The sequence below is a fragment of the Brassica rapa genome, chromosome A06, assembly GCF_000309985.2.
Source record: "Brassica rapa cultivar Chiifu-401-42 chromosome A06, CAAS_Brap_v3.01, whole genome shotgun sequence".
NCBI lineage: Eukaryota > Viridiplantae > Streptophyta > Magnoliopsida > Brassicales > Brassicaceae > Brassica > Brassica rapa.
In genome coordinates this window covers 23,250,950-23,275,604 of record NC_024800.2, presented here as the reverse complement: position 1 = coordinate 23,275,604, position 24,655 = coordinate 23,250,950, and the positions used below count along the sequence as shown (strand labels likewise).

The following is a 24,655-nucleotide window of genomic DNA, read 5'->3' as shown; positions in this document are numbered from 1 at the left end:
GAACAGAGGGAATAGTATATTTTTATGAATGCAATTAGTACTTTTCAAATTAAAATAAGAACATGTGCATTTCCTAGTGCATTTCTTCTCCATTTTGGACCAAAAACAACTTTTTCTTTTCTTTAGACAGAAAAGAATCTGATACACGATATTCCAATAAATGTATTATTCCTGTATTTATTAATTTTTCATAATTCCAAACTAATTTCAAAATATACAATTTAAAAAAAAAAATACAATTCACCATTATTAACTAATAAAAATTACATAAGAACTTCAAACATATTTTTTAAAACAAATTTTTATTTTTATGAATTCAGTTAGTACTTTTCAAATTAAAAATAAGAACATGTGGTGTTTTTTTTTCTTTTATACACCATAATTCCTTATTATCTGCAAATAAATAAAATTAACAAGCTATTGTAATAAATTTGACAAAAATAAATAAATATCATTTTGAGGTTTAAAAATATAAAATTAGTTGGAAACGAGACTTTGTTTCAACGCTAGATTGAGTCGGCTTAATTAATAATAAATAGCTTTAAAACCATTGCAGATTCTCTCTCTGGCAAGCTGTTGAATTTCAAAAGAAGTCGAAGACGCGTAGGAGAATCTTCTTCTTAAGGTACTCAGACGAGTTTCTCAAAAAAGGGGAAAAGGAGCTCTCTTTCACAATGGATGCTAGCAACAACAGCACAGCTAGCAACGTGGCTCAAGCGATTCTCGCCGTCCTCGATTATAACTCCACTCCCGATGCTCGCAGAGCCGCCGTTGCATTCCTCGAATCTGTCTGTATACCTTAAAAACTTCACCTTTTTACACTTTTTAAATCGATTTGCGTCTGGGTATTTGATTGTGTGCTGGTCTAAGTGTTTTCAGTTATGATTTGCTTGTTGAAATGCTGAGGTTTCTGCAACTTGATATACTTCGTAAAGGTTTTAAATTTTACTAGCGATCACCTGCCTTAGACACAAGATTGAGATTAAAGGATGTTGCTTTACCTTTTCTGGTTTTAGGGTTTGGTGTTTTTGATTGCGTATTTAAGGTTTTGATTGCTAGTGATTGAGGTTTTAGTTGAACCTAAATTGGGTGCATCTATCACTGTTTTGGACAGCATTAATGTTGTTCAGTTTTTTCAAGAAATGCCTGAGGGTTTTATGAGTGTCTTTGCATTGGTTTTTGATTGAGCTATTCGTGATCTGTTACCTTGAAATGATTGCAGGTTAAATCTGGAGATATCAGGGTTCTAGCACACGTTTCCTTACTTCTAGTGAAGAAGGAATGCTCTTCAGAGATCCGTCTGCATGCCTTCAAAATGTTACAGGTATTGGTTTGGAATATCATTGTGTTATCCCATTAACTGACGTTGCTGAGTTCAAGTGGGAAAGTTTTAGATGTTAATGCGAAAGTATGGGTATAGAATGCATGCTATGTTGAAGGTCATTTGCTGCCTTTTTTTTGAAGTTCAAAATTGAAAATGAATTGTTAGTTTCTTATTAGTTGGGAGGGAGGTTTAGTTTGTAAATATTGTCGTATAAAATGAGATAACACAGACTCTTTGCCTATGAAGTATTTGGGTAGCAAGTTGAAATTTGATAGGTTTCTTCAACTTTCTTGACACGCTCACTTTTATGACCTTATGTATGCTGTAATGAGATTACCATATCAATATTTAAATTTTGAGTGGACTATACGCGAGATTTCATTGCAGCTTTTAAGAAGAGCATAACAACCTTATGATGTAGCTATCTTTCTCTTTTTTTTTGCAGCATCTGGTTAGACTACGGTGGGAAGAATTAAGCCCCTCAGAGCGCAGGGATTTTGCTAAGGTCTCTGTTGACTTAATGTCAGAGATAGCTAGTCCATCTGAGGAATGGTCTCTGAAGAGTCAGTCAGCTGCCCTTGTAGCTGAGGTAGGAGCTCATATTTATTTGAGTTTCACCTGCAGTCATCATTAGTGTTTGCTTTCACTCAGTTTGTGTGGATTACTAATTTTTCCATGTTACAGATAGTTAGAAGAGAAGGTCCCGATCTTTGGCAGGAGTTGTTTCCTTCACTAACCTCCTTGTCTGCACAGGGCCCATTACAAGTAGAATGCTTTCTCATTTCTTTACTTTTGTTCCTTTCTTTAAGGCATACATTTAAAGTGTTAACGAGTTATCTTAAAAATCAGGCTGAAGTGGTCTCGATGATGCTCAGATGGCTTCCTGAAGATATTACAGTTCACAATGAGGACTTGGAAGGTACTTAAGAGTGGAGTTGTTTTAATTGTTCTCGCATTTTCTACCTGTGGGTTGACACTCTTTCAGGGTGGTAGTTTTGTTCATGCTATAGTTAATGCGTTGTGAAAATGCATATTTGAAAATACTGTATTTTATTCTAAATGCACACTTTCGGTTGTTAGCTCGGTTGTGCATTTTACAACATGTCACCTTAACATGTAACGTTCCCCTCTCTAACTTTATGCTAAATTTTCTCTGCAGGTGACAGGCGTCGGCTACTGTTGCGGGGACTTACTCAATCTTTGCCTGAGATTTTACCTTTGTTGTATAATGTATGCCACAACTTTGTCCACTCATGTTTAGTTGTTTGTTGTAGCGGTTATTTGATGCACTACTTAAAATGCAGCTTCTCGAGAGACACTTTGGAGCTGCAATGAATGAAGCTAGTAGGCAACAAGTTGACTTAGCAAAACAGCATGGGGCTGTGGTCATAGCTAGTTTGAATGCCATCAATGCATATGCCGAATGGGCTCCTGTTTTAGATCTTTCTAGATATGGAATCATTAACGGGTAAGTATACTCATGCAGAAAATGTTGTACGGATCATCTACATGTTTAGATTTCTTGCTAAACGTGATCCCCAAATTTTTGATAGGTGCGGTGCACTTCTTTCCTCTCCTGACTTCCGTCTTCATGCTTGTGATTTTTTCAAACTTGTCTGCTCAAGGTATGCAACTGCGCTGTTTGACCTGATATCCTTAAATTGAGAGTAGACATTTGATTTTTTTTTTTTTTGTTTCCTTTTCTGCAGAAAAAGACCCAGTGATGTTTCTGGTACTGAATTCGATGCTGCGATTAGCAGTCTGTTTCAGAGTCTGATGAATGTCTCCAGAGAGTTCTTATACAGATCAGCTTCATGTACTTCGGGTATCGATGAAAGTGATTATGAATTTGCTGAGTGTATATGTGAAAGCTTGGTTTCTTTAGGCTCAACAAACCTGCAATGTATTGCGACTGATGGTGGTGTACTGGCTCTCTACCTTCAACAGGTACTAACATCGTTGTGTCAATCACCTTTTAAATTTACATGTTGAGTCTCAAGTTCTGTATTATGCTCAGCTAGGATGTAGCTGCACTTTAGTTCATGACGGCCATGTTCTTACTCCTTAGATAACATAAATCGGTTATTTCTCATACTGAAGTAACCTTTGTAAAGACTGGTTATCTTATCTTTAATCGTGTTTCTCAATTAGCTGAGTCGAATTACTTTACTACATTCTGTTGCTATGTGGTTTATGGCATCTTTGCTTTATTATGCACTATTATAATATGTTAGTTTGAACACTTGTTTGACCTTTTTTGGACTGTAGATGCTTGGTTTCTTTCAACACTTTAAGTTGGGTCTTCACTTTGAAGCAATGATCTTCTGGCTGGTATGTGAAATTCTCCAACAACGATCTTTTCCAGTCCTACCATCTATTGAGTAATAGAAACCACCGAGACATTTAGAACTCCTTTGTTCTGTCTTGTAGGCATTACTGAGGGATCTACTTACAAAGCCAAAGGCTGCTGCCAATCCAGGCGCAGAGGGAGTAGCAGTTGGTGGCATGCAAAGTTCAAGCCAAGTTGATAACGAAAAGAAAAAGATTTTAGGTCTTATTAGTGATGACGTTGCTAGCACAATTCTTGATGTATCTTTCCAGCGGATGCTCAAGAAAGAAAAAGTCCCTCCTCGAATTGCTCCTTCTCTTGGGCCTTTAGAACTGTGGAGTGATGAGTTCGAAGGAAAGGGAGACTTTGGCCAATACCGATCAAGGCTTGTATGTTTCCCAACCAAATGCATTGAATTGTATTTCCCAGACAACAAATTAACCAGAAGCTTGTTTTTTTTTGGGTGCAGTTAGACGTGGTCAAGTTTATCGCTTCTCACAAGCCCCTCGTTGCCAGTACTAAAATATCTGAAAGGATTATCACCCTCATCAAAGATCTATTGGCTTCTCCAGTGCCTCTTCAGGTTTTGTCCCGAGACTTGCTTTTTGTCTGTTGAGTTTTTTTGACAATATGCAACTTTTATATAGCGCTAATATTCGTCATGTTACAAATGTGCATTTCAGGATGTGGCAGTGTTGGACAGCCAGCAATTGGCTTTTGATTGTATTGTAGCAACGGTTTTTGATGGATTCAGTGAGTTTGCCGGTGGTAGTTCTGATGTTCATTTTTCATTGCGTGGAATATTTGAGGGTATGTGGTAGCATATTTTATATCCTTCCAGTGTTTCTGTATTTTGACACTTTCTAATCCTCATATTCATTTTTGAATCGTTAACTTGATGAACAGGCTTGCTTCAGCAGCTTCTCTCATTGAAATTGACTGAGCCGGAACTTATAAAAATGCACGGGCATTATCTGGATGCAATGGGTCCCTTTCTCAAGTATTTCCCCGATGCAGTTGGAAATGTGATCAGCAAATTGTTTGAAATGCTTACCTCTCTTCCACACATTGTCAAGGTTTGTTTCTGTTTTTGTGTTGAAATTTATCCATGGACATATGGACATGTATACGATATACACTGCCTAGTGTTAAAGAGTAATTGAGTTTTCTTATCGCTTTTTTCCTTGGCAGGATCCAGCAACTAGTACTTCAAGAATCGCAAGATTGCAGATTTGCACGTCTTTTATACGTATAGCTAAAACCGCTGATAAAAGTGTTCTGCCTCACATGAAGGTAAATCTGATCTCTCCTCTCCACTTTAGGGACCAGATACAAAAACAAGGCACCTATACTTACTCAGATCTGAAGGTTGGAAAGTTACCTTGCGATTTAATAAGCCTGTCCGCTCTGATATAGACCACGTGTAGATTAATTTTTTTACCCGATTGTTCATTTGCATGAACTTCAATCAGAGGTGTCTAGTTTATTCACCTGGTTCAAATTAAAGCAACATAACAAATCTTGTTGGTTGATGCATGTATTTTGTGAATCTCGCCTATTTATGATTAGTAGACTATGACTTTGTTTGTGTGCTATAAATTGTTAACGTATATTGTGTAAGTCGCTCTTTCATAACCATATGCACTATGACTTACATGACCATTTGTCTATTGGGACATCCTTACTGCACAAATTTTCTTGTGTTGTTTCACATTTGTCGTTCGGAATTATCATTCTCATCTGATCAATATCATGTTAACCCTAATTATAACTTCATGCTTTCACAGTCGATTGCTGATACAATGGCATATATGCAAAGAGAGGGAACGTTACTCCGTGGAGAGCATAACATTCTGGGTGAAGCATTTCTTGTTATGGCTTCTGCAGCAGGGTAATATGAAGTTTCATTTGTTGCATTTATCCAGCATCAGATATATCATGTTCTTAGATAAGATCTTATCTTCTTGCAGAGCACAACAGCAGCAAGAAGTTCTTGCTTGGTTGCTGGAGCCATTGAGCCAACAGTGGATCCAATCAGAGTGGCAGAATTGCTATCTATCGGACCCTATGGGTCTGGTTCGTTTGTGCTCCAACACCCCCTTCATGTGGTCCTTGTTCCACACCGTTACATTCTTTGAGAAGGCACTCAAGAGAAGTGGACATAGAAAAAGCAACTTGAATACGACCTCAGTAACAAGTCAAGATTTGCATCCTATGGCTCATCATCTTTCTTGGATGTTGCCACCTCTCCTAAAAGTATGTATATCTCCCTTCAAAACATTGACTCCCATGGTCAGGATTTTTTACAAAGACTAACATGATAACACTCATTTATCTTGTTTGTGTAGCTTCTCCGTGTTATCCATTCCCTTTGGTCTCCCTCAGTATATCAAACACTACCCCCAGAGATGAGGGCAGCTATGACAATGGCTGATGTTGAGCGATACAGTCTCCTTGGGGAAGCAATTCCTAAATTTTCAAAAGCCTCGTCGGTTTATGCTGATGGATCTTTTGATGGTGGTAAAGAAGGACAATCTGAGGCAAACGAATCTGATGTGCGAAATTGGTTGAAAGGGATTCGAGATAGTGGGTAAGCAAATCTATTAACCTCCTTTTGGCCTTTACCAGGCCATTTTATCTTTCTTCCTCCTGGTTATCTTAAACTTCCATAAAGTTTGTGTTGTGACAAAACATTGTCTACATGTGCAGATACTGTGTGTTGGGTCTATCAGCAACAATCGGAGATACATTCTTCAAATGCCTAGATGCCAACTATGTCGCAGTAGCACTCATGGAGAACTTACAGTCAATGGAGTTCAGGCACATGCGACAGCTTATTCATTCCTTTGTAGTTTATGTAGTAAAATCTTGTCCGGCAGATATGTGGGAGACGTGGCTTGAAGTTCTCTTGCACCCACTATTTATTCATTGTCAGAAAGCTATCAGCTCCTCTTGGGCCAGTCTTATGCGTGAGGGCAGAGCACAAGTTCCAGATTCGTTTGGTGTACAAAATGGGCCGGACATGAAACTTGAAGTAATGGAAGAGAAACTGCTGAGGGATCTAACTAGGGAGATTGCCAACCTCCTTTCAACAATGGCTTCTCCTGGTTTAAACCCCGGGCTTCCTGTTCTGGAGCATTCAGGCCCTGTGGGACGTATTGACGTGTCTTCTCCCAAGGATTTACTTGCATTCAAATCCAACTCTATGGTTGGGTATGTATATACTGTTCTTCTCTCTTTCCTTGGTAACTTTTGGATGAAAAGAGAGTTAATAATGTATCTTGTTCGCAGCTTCCTCCTGAATCACAAAAACGTGGCTCTCCCAGCTCTGCAAATCTGTTTGGAAGTCTTTACATGGACAGATGGGGAAACAACAACCAAAGTCTGTTGCTTCTGTGGTGTGGTTGTTCTACTAGCGATCCTGACAAATAACGTTGAGCTCAGAGAATTTGTGTCAAAAGATTTGTTTTCTGCGGTCATTAGAGGCTTGGCCATGGAGTCAAATGCCGTTAACAGTGCTGATCTAGTTAACCTATGCCGTGAAATAGTTATTTATCTCTCTGACAGAGACCCAGCCCCTCGCCAGGTTAGTTTTTTCTTTGTTTGTATAGATCAATTAATCATTGTAAAAGCTGACTCCTAGAGTATCTCTGTTTGATCGTGGTATCAGGTTTTACTTTCACTTCCTTGTCTTACACCCAACGACTTGCGTGCTTTCGAAGAAGCTATGGGGAAAACTCCAAGTCCCAAAGAGCAGAAGCAACTCATGAGGAGCTTGTTGCTGTTAGGTACAGGGAACAACTTAAGAGCACTTGCTGCTCAGAAGACCATGAATGTCATCACCAACGTCACTTGTAAGCCTCCCTAACTCTCTCATACACCAAGTTTCATATCAATCCTCAACTTTTTGACGTTTCAAAAAAACTTTTCCCTGCCTCTGTAGTAAGGACTCGCGGACCAGCAAGTACTTCTGAAGCTAAAGAAGACGAAGGGGAAACAATCGGGCTGGCGAGTGTTTTGTGAGGAAAAAAAATCATTGTAGTATGAAGTTAAAAAGATTGTAAATTATTAAAGAAAGAAGGTTTTTGGAGAGGCAACAAGAAGCAGCTATTTTTGGCGCACAGTTGGTAATCAGATACATTTAAGGAGTTGTTTCTTTAAGGTTACTAGGTCCTTGTCCGCGCTACGCGCGGATAGTATTTTGATTTTTTTCTCATATTTTTGTATTATTATGTTAATTGTTTAGTTTTATAAAATGTTATGTTTTTACTGTAAATTTGGAATTAAAAATTTAATTTTTTCTTACTGTAAAGTAAGTTAATTTTTTTGAATCTTACCACAACACATTATATACGAAGAGAATATATTTGGTCTTTATATTCTTATTTGGTGTAATATTGAAAATTTTGATGGTTTGTCTAAATGATTTGTTTAAATTATATATTTTAGGATTGATTTTCGTGACTATATTCTATAGTTGTCTAAAAAAATTTGTTTGTCCCATATAGACATCCACGTAAATATGGACTTCTGATAAATTTGTTCATTGGGATATTTAGTTTCACTTTTAACTTTATTCTCTTTTTTGGCACCCTCATGCTAGCTTGTGGGGCTAGCCAACTTGGTGCAAAAAGGTTTACGAAAGCTGATCGAGATGCGCGTGATCAGACACCTTTTGCTAGGCTATTCGTATGAAATTTTAAAGATCTAGGAATATAAACAATAGAAAGTTAGAAAATTCTTTAGATACAGCATGTACTTCGTCGAGCTCCGAGTCCAACGCAGGCTAATCTTCCTCCTTTTGAATGAGTATAACCAGTTGTCACAGTCGATTGAAAGACCATCTCTCTGTGTCCAAACTTCAGTATCACTTGCATTGCCCATAGTAAACTTTCAGCTTCCGCTTGCAGTGGTGATTTGGTGCGTGTATATCGGCCCTTGCTCCAAACAGCATTGGAAAGTCACCATCCATTAACACAAAGCCAAATCCAGATATGTCTCTTTCAATTATCCAGGATGTCTAGCAGGAGCGTTTCTTTACGGAGGAACAGTTGTGTATGTTACCTCAACTCCCATATCAATCTCCATAATCTCGTCTATACGTTGGGTTATCCTCCAACACTATGCTTCAATTTTATTCGCTAATGGAAAAGACATAATTTCTACGATACTATTAATGATTGTTTTTTTGTAACGCCGATACGGCAAACTTATGTTTTATTTAACAAAACTCTTATTTTAATGTTGTATTAAAGAATCAATCATATTTTATATTATCCATAATTTTAGTAAATTTGCTTATTTGTCATGTTTTTATTAGGTTTTAGCTAAATCATTGATTTATTATTTATTTTTAGCTAAGTCACTAATTTATTAATTTAAAAAATACCCTTAATTAATATTATATATATATATATATTAAAAATGAATTTTATTTTAGTAATATTAAAATTTAGTTAGTTTTTCTTATTTGTCATATTTTATTAGGTTTTAGACTTTTAGATAGGTTATTGATTTATTATTAATTTCTAACTGATTCGCTAATGTGTTAATTAAAACAATACCCTTAATGAATTTTATATATAATTAAAAACGAATTTGATTTTAATCATATAAATTTCATATGTTATATTAATATTAAATATTTGATTCTAAAATAGTATATTAAAATAATAAAAAAAATCAAATAAAGAGAAGTAGTGGTTTTTGTGTGTGTATGTTCAATTGAAACATATTTATCTAGATTAAAAAGCGCTAATAAAGAAAAAATATCAAGAGGTGGGAAATCAATTTTGAAAATAACTTGTTAAACTATTGTTAAGTTGATTCTATGGGATTAGAAATTAGTATGTAGTATTTCTGTGCATTTATAGCATGGCGACATTCAGAGATCAAATAGATAGTTTTTTTGTTTGTTTGTTATAACTTAGGAACTTCTAGCTCGAAGGCGTATCTATTTGATATCTTAAACAAATTTGATTCAGGATTTCGTTTATATTTTTACCTATGGGTCTATGATAATGTTTAGACTCAAACTATACGGGCCCATAAATAGAAGATGATTGATCTGTATATAAAAACGAAAGCTATGCTGCAGCCAAAAGGTTGAAGTCTATATATAAAAGAGTGAACAAATCAGTTTTATGAAATTTGAGATATAATCGTATATTATGTATTCGGTAATATGGGTTTTACATTATGAAGTTTGGAAAATTCCTAATTTTGGGAGGGAAAATATTTAAAATTTAGATTTGAGAACATGTTATCTTAAAATAATGGTTTAAGATAATTTTCTTGACTTTTTGTAATAAATATTCAGGGTATTAGACAAAGTATGTAAGAGTCATGAGAGACATAGGAGACTCCATGACTCTTGATGACATTTTGGTGATTTTCCTTGTGGGGTTTATTTTTGTAACCAAAAGTCGAAAATATTCTATATATGAGAATTGCACACGTTAATTTTCTTTAATTCTACTGGCGGTTTAATAGGTAAACATAAAATGTATCTAAAGTAGGAAAATATGTACCTTTTCCTTTAGCTCTGCCGATTCGTTGATTTCGTGCGGGCGTAGCTGCGCTGGGTCCTATTAAAAAAATTTGTTGTTGGTTACTCCACATAAATTATTTATTTTATTGTGAAGTTGTAGTTGTATTATTTGATGGTTACCTTCTATCCTTCTTGATGTACGTTTTGATAATAATATTGCCCTTCGCATGGCACGGGCATTTGTTCTTGCCACTGCATGTATTAATATTTTAATTATATGTTAATAATCAGATGGTATATTTAACAAAAATGAAAATGTTATCATTTAGAATCTTGTACCGTATAACGCGCAAATGTCGCAGCCACCTATAGAGGGTAAAATGTTTACCCATAAAAGCATTGTAAGTAAAATATTTGTGTCTACTTAGCATAATCACAAACCATCATAAATATATTAATATAGAATTTGTTTTTTGTGTGATATAGCTGGATAACTCACAGTCAAAGTATTGTGGGGCAAAATGTTGTGGCATAGTTCCCGCAGCTGGAGCTGTTCGGGAAGAATAAGAATAAATGAATGATATTAGAAAAGTTGGACCAAGTAGTCGAGATGTTTGGGTTTTTTTAATAAGTAAGTAATACAGAACATTGATGGATTGAGTGATTGAATTTAAGGTATACCTTTAACTTTATTACGTACTCCTAGCGGCCGTCCACGTTTTCGCTTCGTTGTGTTTGAACTTGATGACTCTGATATTAGAAAGAAAAAAAATATTAAAATATAAAGTTATGATTATAAAGAGTAAACAAATATATTAAATAATTGTATTACGTACAGAACTTGATAAATAGTTATTTATTATACATTTAAATTTAGTTCTGGTCGAAGAATAAGTACTGATGATGTTTTATTTTCAAAAGGTAAAATATAAATATGTTGTTGTATAATTAATACTGTAAATATTTTTGTTATAGGTGTATAATTCTTGGTTGACGCTGTATGATTTTTTGTTGTAGGATTTCGTTTGTAATTCTGAAAATAATTATTTGTTCACTTTTTAAATATTTCACGTGAAGATATCACCTTAATAATTGTTTATTTGTAGAGTTTTAAAAATTTGCAAAATAAGTCTGCGATATTTTGCTGTGTAAGACAATATTTAATCCTGAACAACAGGTTCATTCTGAGATATTAAAAAATGATGAAGAGGATCAACATGTTTCTATACTAATACATATACGAAAATACATGTGGTTTATTCTGTAAAGCCATTTTTTTCCCAAGAACCCATTATGTAACATCACTACTTCTATAATAATACTTATACCAAAATACATGTTGGTTTTTGCATAATTAGGATTATAAAATACAAAACATCTTCTAGATAATAGGAAAATACACTTATATTGATGAAATATATCAATACTAATAATGTTGATTTTTGTTATTATTAGAGTTTTGGATTAAAATATTAAATTAATATATCAATAATAATAAGGTTTTATTCAAAAATGAATTTATAAATACAAAATACCTCCTACAGGTTGAGGATCTTTGGAGGTTGTTCCATTATGTAACATCACTACTTCTATAATAATACTTATACCAAAATACATGTGGGTTTTTGCATAATTAGGATTATAAAATACAAAACATCTTCTAGATAATAGGAAAATACACTTATATTGATGAAATATATCAATACTAATAATGTTGATTTTTGTTATTATTAGAGTATTGGATTAAAATATTAAATTAATATATCAATAATAATAAGGTTTTAATTCAAAAATGAATTTATAAATACAAAATACCTCCTACAGGTTGAGGATCTTTGGAGGTTGTTTTGCCCATGGTGGTGAGAGAGAACTGTCCCTTAAACAGAATGAAGAATATCAAAACAAATAACCTTTGCACTTTCTAATCAACTCCTTTTTTAAAAAAAAATAACTTACACGGATAACTTTTTGTAAGGACAGAACTTCAACGGATAGACAGGAATGAATCTGGTTGTGCAAAAAAAATAGGAATGAATTTGTTGAGGGCTCGTGAATTTCTGAAAAGGGGCGATGGACTTGTGTTTATGAGATTAGAATTGTTGATGTTATTTTACATATAATATGTTTAATGCCGTCATTAATTTGACTTAATGACAGAATATTTTAAATTTAATTCTCAATAAATTCAGTAGATACTATTTGACTAATAATTGACTTTCAAAATATGACCATACGTAAATAAATTGACAGTATTACAGTTGCTGTCAAGGAAATTGTTATTGATAAATACGAAATGCATGCATGCATTAGGCTCTTAACTACGTATACGTATGCAAAAATGCAAGCTGATCAAACAACTTAAATAAGTTAGGAATGAAAATCAAACCACTTTAATATGATTATGCTGATCATTCTTAAACTTCATAACAAAGCTATGAATAAAAACAAAACAACTCAAATAAGCAAACGAAACCATAAAGTGTTTCCAATACCAAACTGTTTTAGCAAGAAGGAAAAAACTGTTTAAAGAGAGATAAAGTAGACTGTTATTAGAGAATCATCATGACTGGGCAGTCTGTACCAGCCACTGATGGAGTGATCATTCAGCATGTCATCTAGCCACTACGCTTGGTACGTTTTGCCTTCTTCTCCTCTTCAATAGCTGAAGCGCCACCACCACTACTCTCACCCAACTCTGTGTTCTCCACTTCAGTTCCTGGCAGCGTCTTGAGTGGGGGGTTCTTTGGTGGTAACTCTGCTGCTGAGACTATCTTGGTGGCGGTTAAGGACAGCCTGCTGGAAGTGAAGTTGTAGTGAGCCACCTTGATCCTGAATTTCTTTGTCTGGCCTATTGCATCAATGAAACACTGTGGCAGTGGAACTTCAATCTCAGCCTCATCTCCACCATTTTCCTAATATAACAAAACGCATTCATCAACTTCCGTAGACGCTATGATTAACATAAGTGTGAAGATTATAGAAAGTTTCATTTATCATCAGAGAAACCATTACCTGAACATAAGCATCGATCAACTCTGTTGCTTTCCTGCCTGTGAGATCTTTCCCAGCATCTCCGAGGATGATGAACGTGCACTGCTCATCATTATCATAGACAGACAGCTCCACACGATAGCTGGTTAAAACCAAATGATTAGTATACACATTTTCCCTTGAAAACTTATTTGAGAGGAGAAACTTACTTGGCTATTGCAGTAGCATTTTCATTCCCGCATTTTGGGCAAAGCAACGTTGTAGGCCCACGGTTTAACTTGGTCTGGCAATCCTTGCAAGCAATGTAATACCACTCAGTGCCAAGCTTGACATCATCAATTGTGGCAATGCAGTCAAAGTAGGCAATCTGTAATCACATTCTAAGCGTTGTCAGCAACTACATTGAGAAAAGTGTTTGATTGTAATAACAGAATGGGATTACCTGAGCAGGCTGACGCTTGATGAAGGCGGCAATCTCACCTATTGTGAGAGTCTCAGCTTTGACCACCTCAACAGGGTTCACCAAAGAAGTCACAGAAGGGTTCGTGGCCAACCTTGCAGGTAATTTAAAATGAGGCGATCAGTAAAGGGGTTAACACATAATCGACTAATCTATAAGAAATAAAGTACTAACCAGGCCAAGTATTCTTTGGTGGGGTCAACCTCTTCATCGAAGAACACTCTTGATGAAGACATTGAACTTAAGCATAACTTCCCTGGCAACACAGAAGCAGTTAGTTATAGGGTTATCTAATTGGATTTGAGTGATTAGGAAGTCTAATATGGAGTGAGAAATATTACCACCGAGTCTCTTAGGATTGACTGTTGTCACCAAAAGAACCGTTGGAGTGTCTGCACATGCGTCAAACTTGACGCGGAAATTCTCCGCTGCCTCGTCCCATAGGTAGACGTTAATCACTGGACCACTGCAAATTAAGAAAAAAATAGATCGTTCAGCAAGGATCATAAATTTAAAAACAATGGCTGAATTATAGTAGCTTACTCTTTAAGTTGCAAATGAACCAAGATTTTCCGAGAAGCTGAGTCATCCTTGATGCACAAAACCGGACGCTGATGGAGAGGATTCCCATCAACCAGCTTAAGGTGGCCGACAACATCTACAACACAAAGTTAGACTCATTGTTAATTAAACGGTTACAAACAATCAATAGAGAAGCTGTAATGGGTGAACCTTTGTAAGAAAACATCTACATCTTACCGTGAAGATCTCCTCTGAGATCGCAGTTTGCTTCAAAATCTGCAAAGGAATGGATTCTGAAGCGCTCTGTCAAAATGGCTTCAATGTCTTCTTCCACCTTCCTCAGCTCAGAGGCATGTGAGATGCAAATTACCAGCCTCTGGTCAGCAACATGGTACATCACCTTGTTGTTCGATGCATAGTAGTTTGTCAGTGTGTAGATCATCCCACGCTTAAGCTCTTTCTCGTATTGGTTGCGACGGTTCTGACCAATGAACCCCTGAGCCACAGTACCCTGCATAACATAGAGTCAATATTGGGTCAGTCGAATATCTAAAAGTATTGGGTCAGTCGTATACCTATCACAGATACGCTAGTCTGATTTCAAGCTGATAAATAATTTTTTTTTACAAAGATAGTTGCGGTGAGTTAGCAAAACAACAAAACAGGATTGATAAAACAGTTTAAGTTCTGATAAAGACACGCTCATTTGAACATGAAGACAATTCAAAGATACACAAATAGGAATTGTAACCAATCAATCAGGTTATTTAAAAACATATACGCCTATACAATTTCAGCTCAAACCAGTTGATCATTTTATTTTTCAAAGATCCTACTAAAGGGCTTAATTTCATCTCAAATCAATCAATTAAGTTTTTACCAAGATACGCCTATATAATTTCATCTCTACACAACTGATCAATTTATTTGCTTAAAAATACGCTTGAGACCGGAACCAACCAATCAAGTTTTCTATCAACAGACGCCTATATAATTAAATCTCAAACCAACTGATCTATTTTTTTTTTTTTTTTTTTTTTAAAAACGCTACGCTTAAGACCAGAACCAACAAATCAAGTTGTATAGTACGATACGCATATATAATTTCGTCTCAACACAACTGATCAATTTTTTTAAATTTAAAATACGCTTAAGACCTGAACCAACCAATCAAGTTTTCTATCAACAGACGCATATATAATTTCATAGCAAACCAATCAATTAAGTTTTGATCAACATACGCCTATATATTTACATCTCAACATAGCTGATTTAATTTTTTTTTTAAAACACGCTTAAATAATCACGGTTCAGAAACGGAAACGACATCCAAAAGGAAACATGAAAACATACCTCTGCGTCGATCAGAAGGAGCTCGATCCCAAGAATGATCCCTGGTCCTCCTTTGACATTCTTGCGAGCATCCCAGAAATGAAGAAGCCGAAACTGCATGGTGGAATCTCCGGGTCCCGGTGAAACTTGTCGGAAGAGGAGGAGAGGAGAAGATTCGCCGGTGCGGATTGCGGCCTCTTTCGACATGATTACGATTTAGAACTAACGATCCGATGAGAGAAAGATAAGGGTAGGATCTGAGGTAAAAGACATGAGGATATAAATAGGCATCTAGATATAAGGCGGAGGGTGGGAGGTGGAAGGTCTGTAGGGATCTTGAATAGAGGCTTTAAGGGAGAACATTGAAGTTCCAGCCCTTTCATCGGAGGCGTTTTACGGGAAGATTTGGGGAAGAGAAAGTGAATCGACATGAGGGACAGAGAAATGGGGAGCGGCGATTAGGGTTGTCGAGAGGAGGAGAAAGCTTTCGAAGCTTTGGCTTCAGTCTCGCCAATACGTAGATTAGGATAAATAAATGGGCTGGTCTGGGAGAAATGAATTATCTGTTTGATTTGGCTTGGGTTTCGCAGATGGGTTAGTGGGCTGGGCTGTGAAAAGTGAATTATCTGATTGATTTGGCTTGAGCTGGAAACGAAATAACGGAGTCGGAGAATGAGGATGCGCCCACAGAGCCCAATCGTGAATGATGCGATTTTAATTTCAAACAGAATCAGCCAGTGACGTGGCAAAATCAGTGGCTGGGAATATTTTGACCTTGGGGATAGCTTTAGGGAGCTTTAAAATAGTCCCTATTATATAGTGGGATGATGCATGAACGAGGTTTTCTATATCAAACTTGCTATCTAATGCTACTTCTCTAGAGCATGCCATTTACACAATTTTAGACAAGTCCATGATTTATAAAAAATAGCTAAGTCGATAAAACTTTGGTGTTGTGCGTAGAGTTATCCTATCAAGATTATATATATTTTCACTATTTTTTTGAAACACACTCTTTTTTTCTTTGATCAAACCACTATTTTCACTCCTTCAAGATCTAATTCGCTAAACACAACAAATACCAAATTAATAAAAAAAAATCTGATAAATGGGAGTTATCTACTAAAATATAAGTACACACCAAATTAGTCTAAGCATAAAAATAGTACTTCGTCCGTTTCAAAATAGATGTTTTTTTAGGGAGTTTTTGATGTTTCAAAATAGATGATGTTGTCTATTAATATATTTTTTTATTTTATCAAAAAATTGTGCAACAAATGATATTTTGTTGTCTGTTTGTGATTGGTTAAACAACTTTTAATTTATATTTTAATGATATTTGTAAGATAAAAGACAAGTTTTTTAATAGTTGTGCACAATCTTAAAACTTCATGTATTTTAACCAGATTTTATAAACAAACTTATTATTCGACATAATTATTTTTTTGAAAATGTTATAACTACGGGCAAGAGTATTTTCGACCAAAAAAGCATTATAATATTTTTGAAAAATATGAGTCACTCTAATAATAACATAATTAATTTGACTCATCTTAGTAAATTTCTCTTTAAAATAGCATATTTTCATTTATTAATCATATTAATGTTTTAAAAAAAATCTGATAAATGGGAGTTATCTACTAAAAAATAAGTACACACCAAATTAGTCTAAGCATAAAAATAGTACTTCGTCCGTTTCAAAATAGATGATTCTTTAACAAAAAAAAATCATATTAATGTTTTGTTAGTATAATATTTGTACAAAATTGAATTGTATTAACAAATTATTTTAGTAAAATTATGATCGATTATAATCAAATGTTAAAGATAATATTGACTAACATTCTTATACAATTAACTTAATAAATTACCTTCATCAATCATTAATATAGCTGAATTAGTTTATAAAGTTTTTATGTAATCTATACTATTATTTGAGAATTGAATTTGCTGATTTGTCATGCTCTCCATGGCTTTAGTAATTTTTTATATATTTGTCATGTTTTTAATGATTTTAACTGATGAGTCATTAATTTAATTTTTTACTATTATTTGAAACCTTTTTTACATCATTATCTGAAATTTATTGAATAAGAAAATAATGATTAGGATAACACTACCTAATATACCTTAATAATATTATATTGAAAACGAATTTAATATTATAAGGATCATGTAAATGTATATTGTCTAGAATTGTAGGTTTAGTCATATTTTCTGGAAAAAAAATTGGCAAAGAACTCAAAAATATTTATACTAATCTGATTTGACTAAAACAAAAAAAAAATTATATAAAGAAACCATTGTAGAATCTGATTTGATTTATATAAAGAAGCCCAAAGAAAAAGCTGTATCAACAAAAAGGGCTACAGTGGTAGACGACTGCGTTGGTTTGATTGCAAATCATCCGGAGGGAGACGACAGACGCAAACTATAGCGGCTATGAAGTACACTGCAGCGGGTATTCCAACACAAAGTGCGAGCCTGGGAGAAATAATATAAAGGAGAAAGACAACGAGAGCCAGCCCGAAGCCATGACTTATACATTCGGCTAAGAAGAAATCTAAACCCAAGGGTTCACGTTCATATGGGAGGTCGTCCTGTGAGCAATCCGAATCCGAATCTGAATCCGGATCCCGATACCGGGGTATCACGACTGCTGCACAGGCCGTATTGATGTATAAGCCTAAGATAAACCATCGCGGAGTGTACTGGTATCGATCCAACGGGATCTTCTTGTGTTTAATGTACAAGAAGGCTGCAATACAGGACGAGATGATGAGTGTGTGCATGATCACGTACAATATTTGCTTCCATGACCTGCCATTCAATTTCAATAAAAATTTATGAGTTATTATATCAATTAGATATCAAATAGTCATCGAAAACACACACATGTACACCCACACACACAAAAAAACACCGATCCACTTACAACGTACAACAGACCATTGTTTTCATGTTTTGCTTCTTTCTCCTTGATGGTGAATAGCTTACACCTTCTGTAATTTTGTTAATGAGTCAATCCTTCTATTGTGTGTATATATACATAAATTATTAGGTTCAAAATCATATTTGAAATATGTTTTATGCTTTAATTAATCCCATAGGATAATGGAACCTTCTTTCCTTCTTAAATTTATATTTATCTCCTTTTGATCCATTATTCTTTTTATATATTATTTATTTAATTTATGAATATTTTATTAAATAAATAAAAAATAGTTCATTCTTGATAATAAATTTAATAATTTATACAATACAAAGTTTCCGTGTTGTGAATAAACGGAAATCAAACTTAAATGAAACAAATTACTCTGTGATGTTTGATCATTGCTTCTTTGCCAGAGCATGCTTAAATTCATCAGTAGTCTTCTACATTCGAGGCAAGTCGTTAAATTTTTCTCATTGTTGTGTTTGCTGATATAATGGAGTTTAGATTTATTTATTTAAAGATTTGGATTGTCTAACCGTAGATACAGCATCACGACTTTTTATTAAATGATATTCAGCTTGAAGTTGTTAAAAATTTGCTTAGGGCATCCATTAATGTTGGACTGATACTTTGTTAATTGTTCACCGTCAATACAGTTAATTTTTAGGTTGTGTGCTATAGAGGATGATTCTGTTAAATTGTATATGAACGAACCCATGTGCTTGGTAGCACGAGTTTTACCTATTGAAAGTTACATAAAAAGATACAAAACAAAACTTTACACCAGATTTAATTTTTAAAACATGCGCGACTTGGTTCTAGATGTCATACATCGACTTTTTGTACTGATCCGTGTGTTTATTTTAAAAAGAGAGAACATCGGCATGATGTCACGTGCAAGTTGGTGGTCCTGCTTTGTCATTTTCATGGATTTACTCTTTTGAGCTTCATTTTTTTCAGTAAACCATGTCTAAAGTGTTTCAGCTGTTTTCACCACCTTTTGTTCAAAAACACTTTGTTCATCGGCATGATGTCACGTGCAACATCGGCATGATGTCACTTGCAGCTATTCAACTCGAGTGGTATGCTCACTGTGTTCTTCTGTGGGATTGTGATGTCTCATTACACTTGGCACAACGTAACAGAGAGCACAAGAATCACTACCAAGTATTGAAATCTCAAGTTTTCACCACCTTTTGTTCAAAAACACTTTGTAGCTCATTTTTTTAATTAATGACACAGGCATACCTTTGGAACATTGTCGTTTCTTGCGGATACATTTATTTTCTTGTATGTGGGAATGGATGCATTGGACATTGACAAGTGGAGAATAGTGAGAGACAGCCTTGGAACATCATTCGCAGTGAGCTCTATCTTAATAGCTTTGCTCATGCTTGGAAGAGCAGCTTTTGTCTTTCCCTTATCGTTTCTCCCTAACTTAGCCAAGAAGAATCAAAGCGAGAAAATCAACTTTAAGATGCAACTATACGTGGCTTCTTGACACGGCCCACTAAAACAGTGCATTACTGCTGGAGACAGTTTGATGACTCCTTCTAGTCCTTCATGAGACCTGTCTTTGGAGGCCGTGGCTTTGGCCCCTTTGTCTCTAGCTCTCCAACTGAGAGAGACCCTCCTGGTCTCCGTGGAGTTTGAGAGAAAAATGTGGAAGAAAAAGAATAAACATAAGCTTTTGTAGGAAAATGTGATTTAAATTATCAGTTCTGTATAATTTTTTGTTTGGATTATTGTTTGTAAGGACATAGAGCTGTCCCTAGGATAAAAAAAAAACTTTGAAAAGTGTTATAATTGATGCATATTTAGTATTTGTGTTGTTGTAACTTTGTAAGTTGGAATAAAACAATACATTTGTTTGTGTCAAGATTACTCGTACCTCTGTGAAGACTATGATTGACCTCTATCTTAGACACCAAGCAATGAAAAATAGGGATGAAGATTAGGTTACCTCCTGGCCGCAGTGATTTTATTTATGTGCAAATGGGCCTTTCTAGTTTACATGTACAAGACATTTATTCTAGGGCCTTTATTATTGTCAGCAGCTCTTTATTCTATTTTATTTTGAAATTTTAAATTTTTATATATAAGTAGATTAGTAACAGAATAATAGAAACAGTACATGAACTATGCATGTGTTAACAGTGCCAGAAAGTTTGTATTCAAAAGAGAAATAAATAAATAAATTAATAATCCAATTTACTTGAAAGCCAAATAGGTCAAATGCATGCAAGTGATATGTCTCTTGGATTTTTCACTTTTTATGTAAATGCCACATTCTGTCATGAGCCAATAATTTGCATCGTTTCCTCATTTTAAGTTTTCTTTTTAGTAAATTGTTTTTCTTTCTTTAAATACTATATTCTTTGGGGTTATGTATTTGATGATGGCAGTGGAGAAGAATGCTAGCTATATGTGAAGATGAAGACTATAACGTTGCTATGAACATTGAAACCATATGCTTAAATAAGTCAAAAATGTGAAAAACATGAGGAAAGCTAAATTCATACATATTGCTTTTGTAACTGTAAATTCATACATATTTACTACAGAAATTTCATTTAGACAAAAATGTGTGAACTAGTTCTAGACAATATTATTTGATATTCAAGCAAAAAAGACATATTATATGATACATTAATATAAATGTCCACATTAATATAAGCTTGTGCTTTGTATTCTTCAGCCAAACATTCTCTCTACTTTCGTCAAAAAGAAAACATTCTCTCTACTAATATCATCTACGTACACTTGTTAGCTCTAGAGCTATACATTTTCCTACATAAAATAGATCATTGGATTTAAAGTAATGTTTTCGTACAATACTTTTGTAAGTTTTCTTTCTATTTATACGAGTTCTTAAAACCATATTCAATACACGTTTTTAAAGATCATTAGATATAAGAAGTAGGGAATAAATAAAGGAAAATGGACGTTCACCATTCATCAACCTTTAAAAGTTCAAACGAAACAGGTCTCAGACTTGTTAAAGTGAGCATGCTGTTCCTGATCTGATGCTTCTCGTGGAAACCAAGAATGTAGATACAGTTGTGCAAAAGCTTGCTGAAGACTTAGATTATAAAAACTCTTTTGTAATTCCGGCTAACGGTAGTAGTGGGGGTGCAGCCTTTTTTTGGAATGATAGGGTTAGAATATCTTTTTTGAAACACCCTACATTGTATTGTACTGATATGTGTATCGAAGATGGATCAAAAACCTTTTGGTTATCTTATATATATGGAAACCCTGTTTATAAGTATAGACAAGACCAGTGGCATGATATGATCAGCTCTGAATACGCAGGTTACCTTCACAGCAAGCCAAGATTGCTAATTGGAGACTTTAATGACTTACGGAGCAGAGCTGAAAAGCAAGGTGGAGTTCTGAGGTCTGCATCTTCTTTCTCTTTGTTTAATAGAATGATTGCAGTCCTAGGTCTTCACGATTTAAAAACTGTAGGGGGAAAATACACTTGGGTGGGAAAAAGAGCTAAATATTCAATAATGACCAGAATAGATAGAGCTATGGCAAATTGTGAATGGTCTGATATGTACCCTACGACTCTGGTTACCTTGCTTCCTTGGATAGGATCTGATCATAGACCATTGTTAGTAGATATGGATGGTCCTAGAAGGAAAAGGTCTAAGATTTTTAGATATGATTCGAGATGGAGATTTTTCCCGGGTCTTAGGGAAGTAATAGAGCAAACATGCACTCAGGAGGGTATAAACTTGTCTACTGGAGACCTTCATAATATTATTAGGAAATGTCGCAATGCTCTATCTCAATGGAGAAGCAAGTTGAGCACGAATTCAGGAAAACAAATCGCTCAACTTAAGAATGATCTGCACAAAGCTTATGAAGCTCCTACCCTTGACTACTCTCTTATCAATAGCCTAAAAGCACAACTCTGTTTCCATTACAGGTTAGAAGAAGAGTTCTGGAGAACAAAAAGCAGGGTGCTCTGGCTTCAAGCTGGTGATAAGAATACTAAATTTTTCCACGCCAAGACAAAGCAAAGAAGGAACTACAATCGAATTGTCCACATCCAGGATGATAAAGGGAAGATCTATAAGGAACCGAAAGATATTCATCATCATGTTGAAGATTATTTTTACCGCTTATATAGCAGTAGAGGGATCAGCATAAGTCCACAACTAATGGCTGGTATTCCTTCTACAGTTACAGATCAAATCAATAGGGACCTGACCAGAGCAGTTACGGAGAAGGAAGTGAAGGACGCTATCTTTGCTATGAATCCCGACAAATCTCCGGGGCCTGACGGTATGACAGCAGCATTTTATCGCCAACATTGGGATGTCATCAAATCAGGTGTTCTCTATTTTGTTAAGCGTTTCTTTGAGCAGAATTATTTAGACCCACAACTGAACCAAACTCATGTCTGCTTGATCCCTAAAATTGAGAACCCAGTCACGATCAAAGACTACAGACCAATAAGTTTGGCAAATGTAGCCTATAAGATAGTGTCAAAAATTTTAGCTGAAAGGTTGAAGCCATGGTTAAACTCTATCATCTCGGAGAATCAAACGGCTTTCATTCCAGAGAGATTAATCACTGATAATGTCCTCATTGCACACGAACTGATGCACTCCCTTCATACCAAGAACCTAAAAAATAAATTTATGGCGTTGAAGCTTGATATTGCAAAAGCTTTTGATAAGGTTGAATGGAGTTTTCTTGATGCAGTTATGGAGAAGATGGGGTTTTGTAATCAATGGAGACTGTGGATCAAGAACTGCATTACAACGGTGACATACACGGTTATGATCAATGGCGAGCAGACAAGAACTATCAGACCGTGTAGAGGACTTCGACAAGGTGATCCTATCTCACCGTATCTTTATATTCTGTGTACTGAAGGCTTATCTAGGTTGATAAAACAGAATATAAAGCTCCAAAATATACATGGCTTTAAAGCTTCTAGAAGTGGTCCCCCTGTCTCGCATTTGCTGTTTGCAGATGATTCATTACTTTTCTGCAAGGCAACAGTGGATGAGGCGAAAAATCTTTCCGCAATCCTCAATACTTATCAGCAGGCATCAGGGCAGGAAATAAATTATACCAAGTCTTCTATCTCGTTTAGTAAAGGTACTCCAGCTATTATTCAGCAGCAAATCACCCAGAGCCTTGGTATAACTAAAATAGGTGGCTTTGGAAAGTATCTAGGGTTGCCTGAGCATATTGGAAAAAACAGAAGAGAAGCTTTCCAGTTTATAACTCAAAGAATTAAAAATAAACTGGAAAATTGGTACTCTAAATTTTTATCTCCTGCAGGCAAGGAGGTTCTGTTAAAGGCTGTGATAATGGCAATCCCTACCTACACCATGTCCTGTTTCCTGCTCCCCAAAACCATGGTTCGTGAAATTACAAAGGCCATGAGGAAGTTCTGGTGGTCTGCAAATAAAGACAAATTTGGAATTCATTGGATATCATGGAAAAAGATTGCAGCCTCAAGAAAAGAAGGAGGATTGGGTTTCAGGGATTTATTGGCTTTCAACAAAGCATTGCTTGCTAAACAAGCATGGAGATTGATTACCCAACCTTCTTCTTTGCTTGCCCGAGTCTACAAGGCTAAGTACTTTAGAAGAACAACCTTCATGGAAGCCAAAAGCTATCAAACCTCTAGTTATGCGTGGAGGAGCATTTTACAAGCTAAGCCTTTGATTCACAAAGGAGCAAGATGGATCATAGGCAATGGAGAAAATGTTCGAGTTTGGAAGGACCGATGGCTTACTGAAAATCAAAGTCCATCTCCAACAGGTCCTGGTGCCTTATTGTATCCTAATTTACTTGTCAAGGATCTGTTTATACCAGGTACAAGATCATGGGATATGCATAAAATCCAATCTCTGTTTCAAGATCAAGTTGCGCAACAAATCCTCAAAGTCAGACCTAGCTGGTCAGGAGCCCGAGACGTTCTATACTGGCCAGCAAGTAGATCCGGAGTCTATACGGTTAAGTCTGGATACTACATTCAAAGAGAAATAGACCGAGAGGATCTACATGAACAGGTTCCTTCCTCTCCCCATACTCAGATACAACATGCTCTTATTTCTAAATTGTGGAAACTAAAAATACCACCGAAACTGAGACTGTTTTGGTGGAAAGTTCTTCATAACGGCTTGCCTGTTGCTGATAATTTAAATAAGAGAGGGGTCAGGAATTACAGCTTATGCCAAGTCTGTGGAGAAGAATTAGAAACTGTCCACCATATGCTATTAGAATGTAGAGTAGCTAGA

The 24,655-nt window shown here is 35.4% G+C and overlaps 2 protein-coding genes across 2 annotated transcripts; one reads left to right on the top strand and one right to left on the bottom strand.

Moving 5' to 3' along the window:
• The first annotated feature begins 496 nt into the window (after nucleotides 1-496).
• Nucleotides 497-16,445, top strand: LOC103874554 (protein HASTY 1). The gene is made up of 23 exons (XM_009152975.3): nucleotides 497-788; nucleotides 1,223-1,324; nucleotides 1,770-1,913; nucleotides 2,009-2,089; nucleotides 2,174-2,243; nucleotides 2,484-2,554; nucleotides 2,629-2,792; nucleotides 2,878-2,949; nucleotides 3,034-3,271; nucleotides 3,593-3,655; nucleotides 3,755-4,042; nucleotides 4,123-4,236; nucleotides 4,337-4,463; nucleotides 4,560-4,729; nucleotides 4,845-4,946; nucleotides 5,441-5,544; nucleotides 5,624-5,909; nucleotides 6,002-6,243; nucleotides 6,363-6,866; nucleotides 6,945-7,239; nucleotides 7,324-7,507; nucleotides 7,597-7,819; nucleotides 16,274-16,445. The coding sequence occupies exons 1-22, from the start codon at nucleotides 675-677 to the stop codon at nucleotides 7,674-7,676; spliced, it is 3,615 nt and encodes a 1,204-aa protein (XP_009151223.2). The 5' UTR covers nucleotides 497-674; the 3' UTR covers nucleotides 7,677-7,819; nucleotides 16,274-16,445.
• Nucleotides 9,870-15,655, bottom strand: LOC103874830. The gene is made up of 9 exons (XM_009153260.3): nucleotides 15,470-15,655; nucleotides 14,354-14,627; nucleotides 14,138-14,252; nucleotides 13,936-14,060; nucleotides 13,769-13,850; nucleotides 13,577-13,688; nucleotides 13,344-13,501; nucleotides 13,156-13,276; nucleotides 9,870-13,055 (listed from the first exon to the last, which is right to left on the bottom strand). Exons 1-9 carry the CDS (start codon nucleotides 15,653-15,655, stop codon nucleotides 12,759-12,761), a joined length of 1,470 nt encoding a protein of 489 aa, XP_009151508.2. The 3' UTR covers nucleotides 9,870-12,758.
• Nucleotides 16,446-24,655: the final 8,210 nt, after the last annotated feature.

Coding starts and splice junctions, on each gene's coding strand:
- LOC103874554 (XM_009152975.3), top strand. CDS start 675: ATGGATGCTAGCAACAACAGCACAGCTAGCAACGTGGCTCAAGCGATT. Junction 2,090..2,173: donor CTGCACAGGGCCCATTACAA/GTAGAATGCTTT, acceptor CTTAAAAATCAG/GCTGAAGTGGTCTCGATGAT. Junction 4,464..4,559: donor ATTGCGTGGAATATTTGAGG/GTATGTGGTAGC, acceptor CTTGATGAACAG/GCTTGCTTCAGCAGCTTCTC.
- LOC103874830 (XM_009153260.3), bottom strand. CDS start 15,655: ATGTCGAAAGAGGCCGCAATCCGCACCGGCGAATCTTCTCCTCTCCTC. Junction 14,061..14,137: donor GTTCATTTGCAACTTAAAGA/GTAAGCTACTAT, acceptor CTTAATTTGCAG/TGGTCCAGTGATTAACGTCT. Junction 13,851..13,935: donor CAATCCTAAGAGACTCGGTG/GTAATATTTCTC, acceptor CTGTGTTGCCAG/GGAAGTTATGCTTAAGTTCA.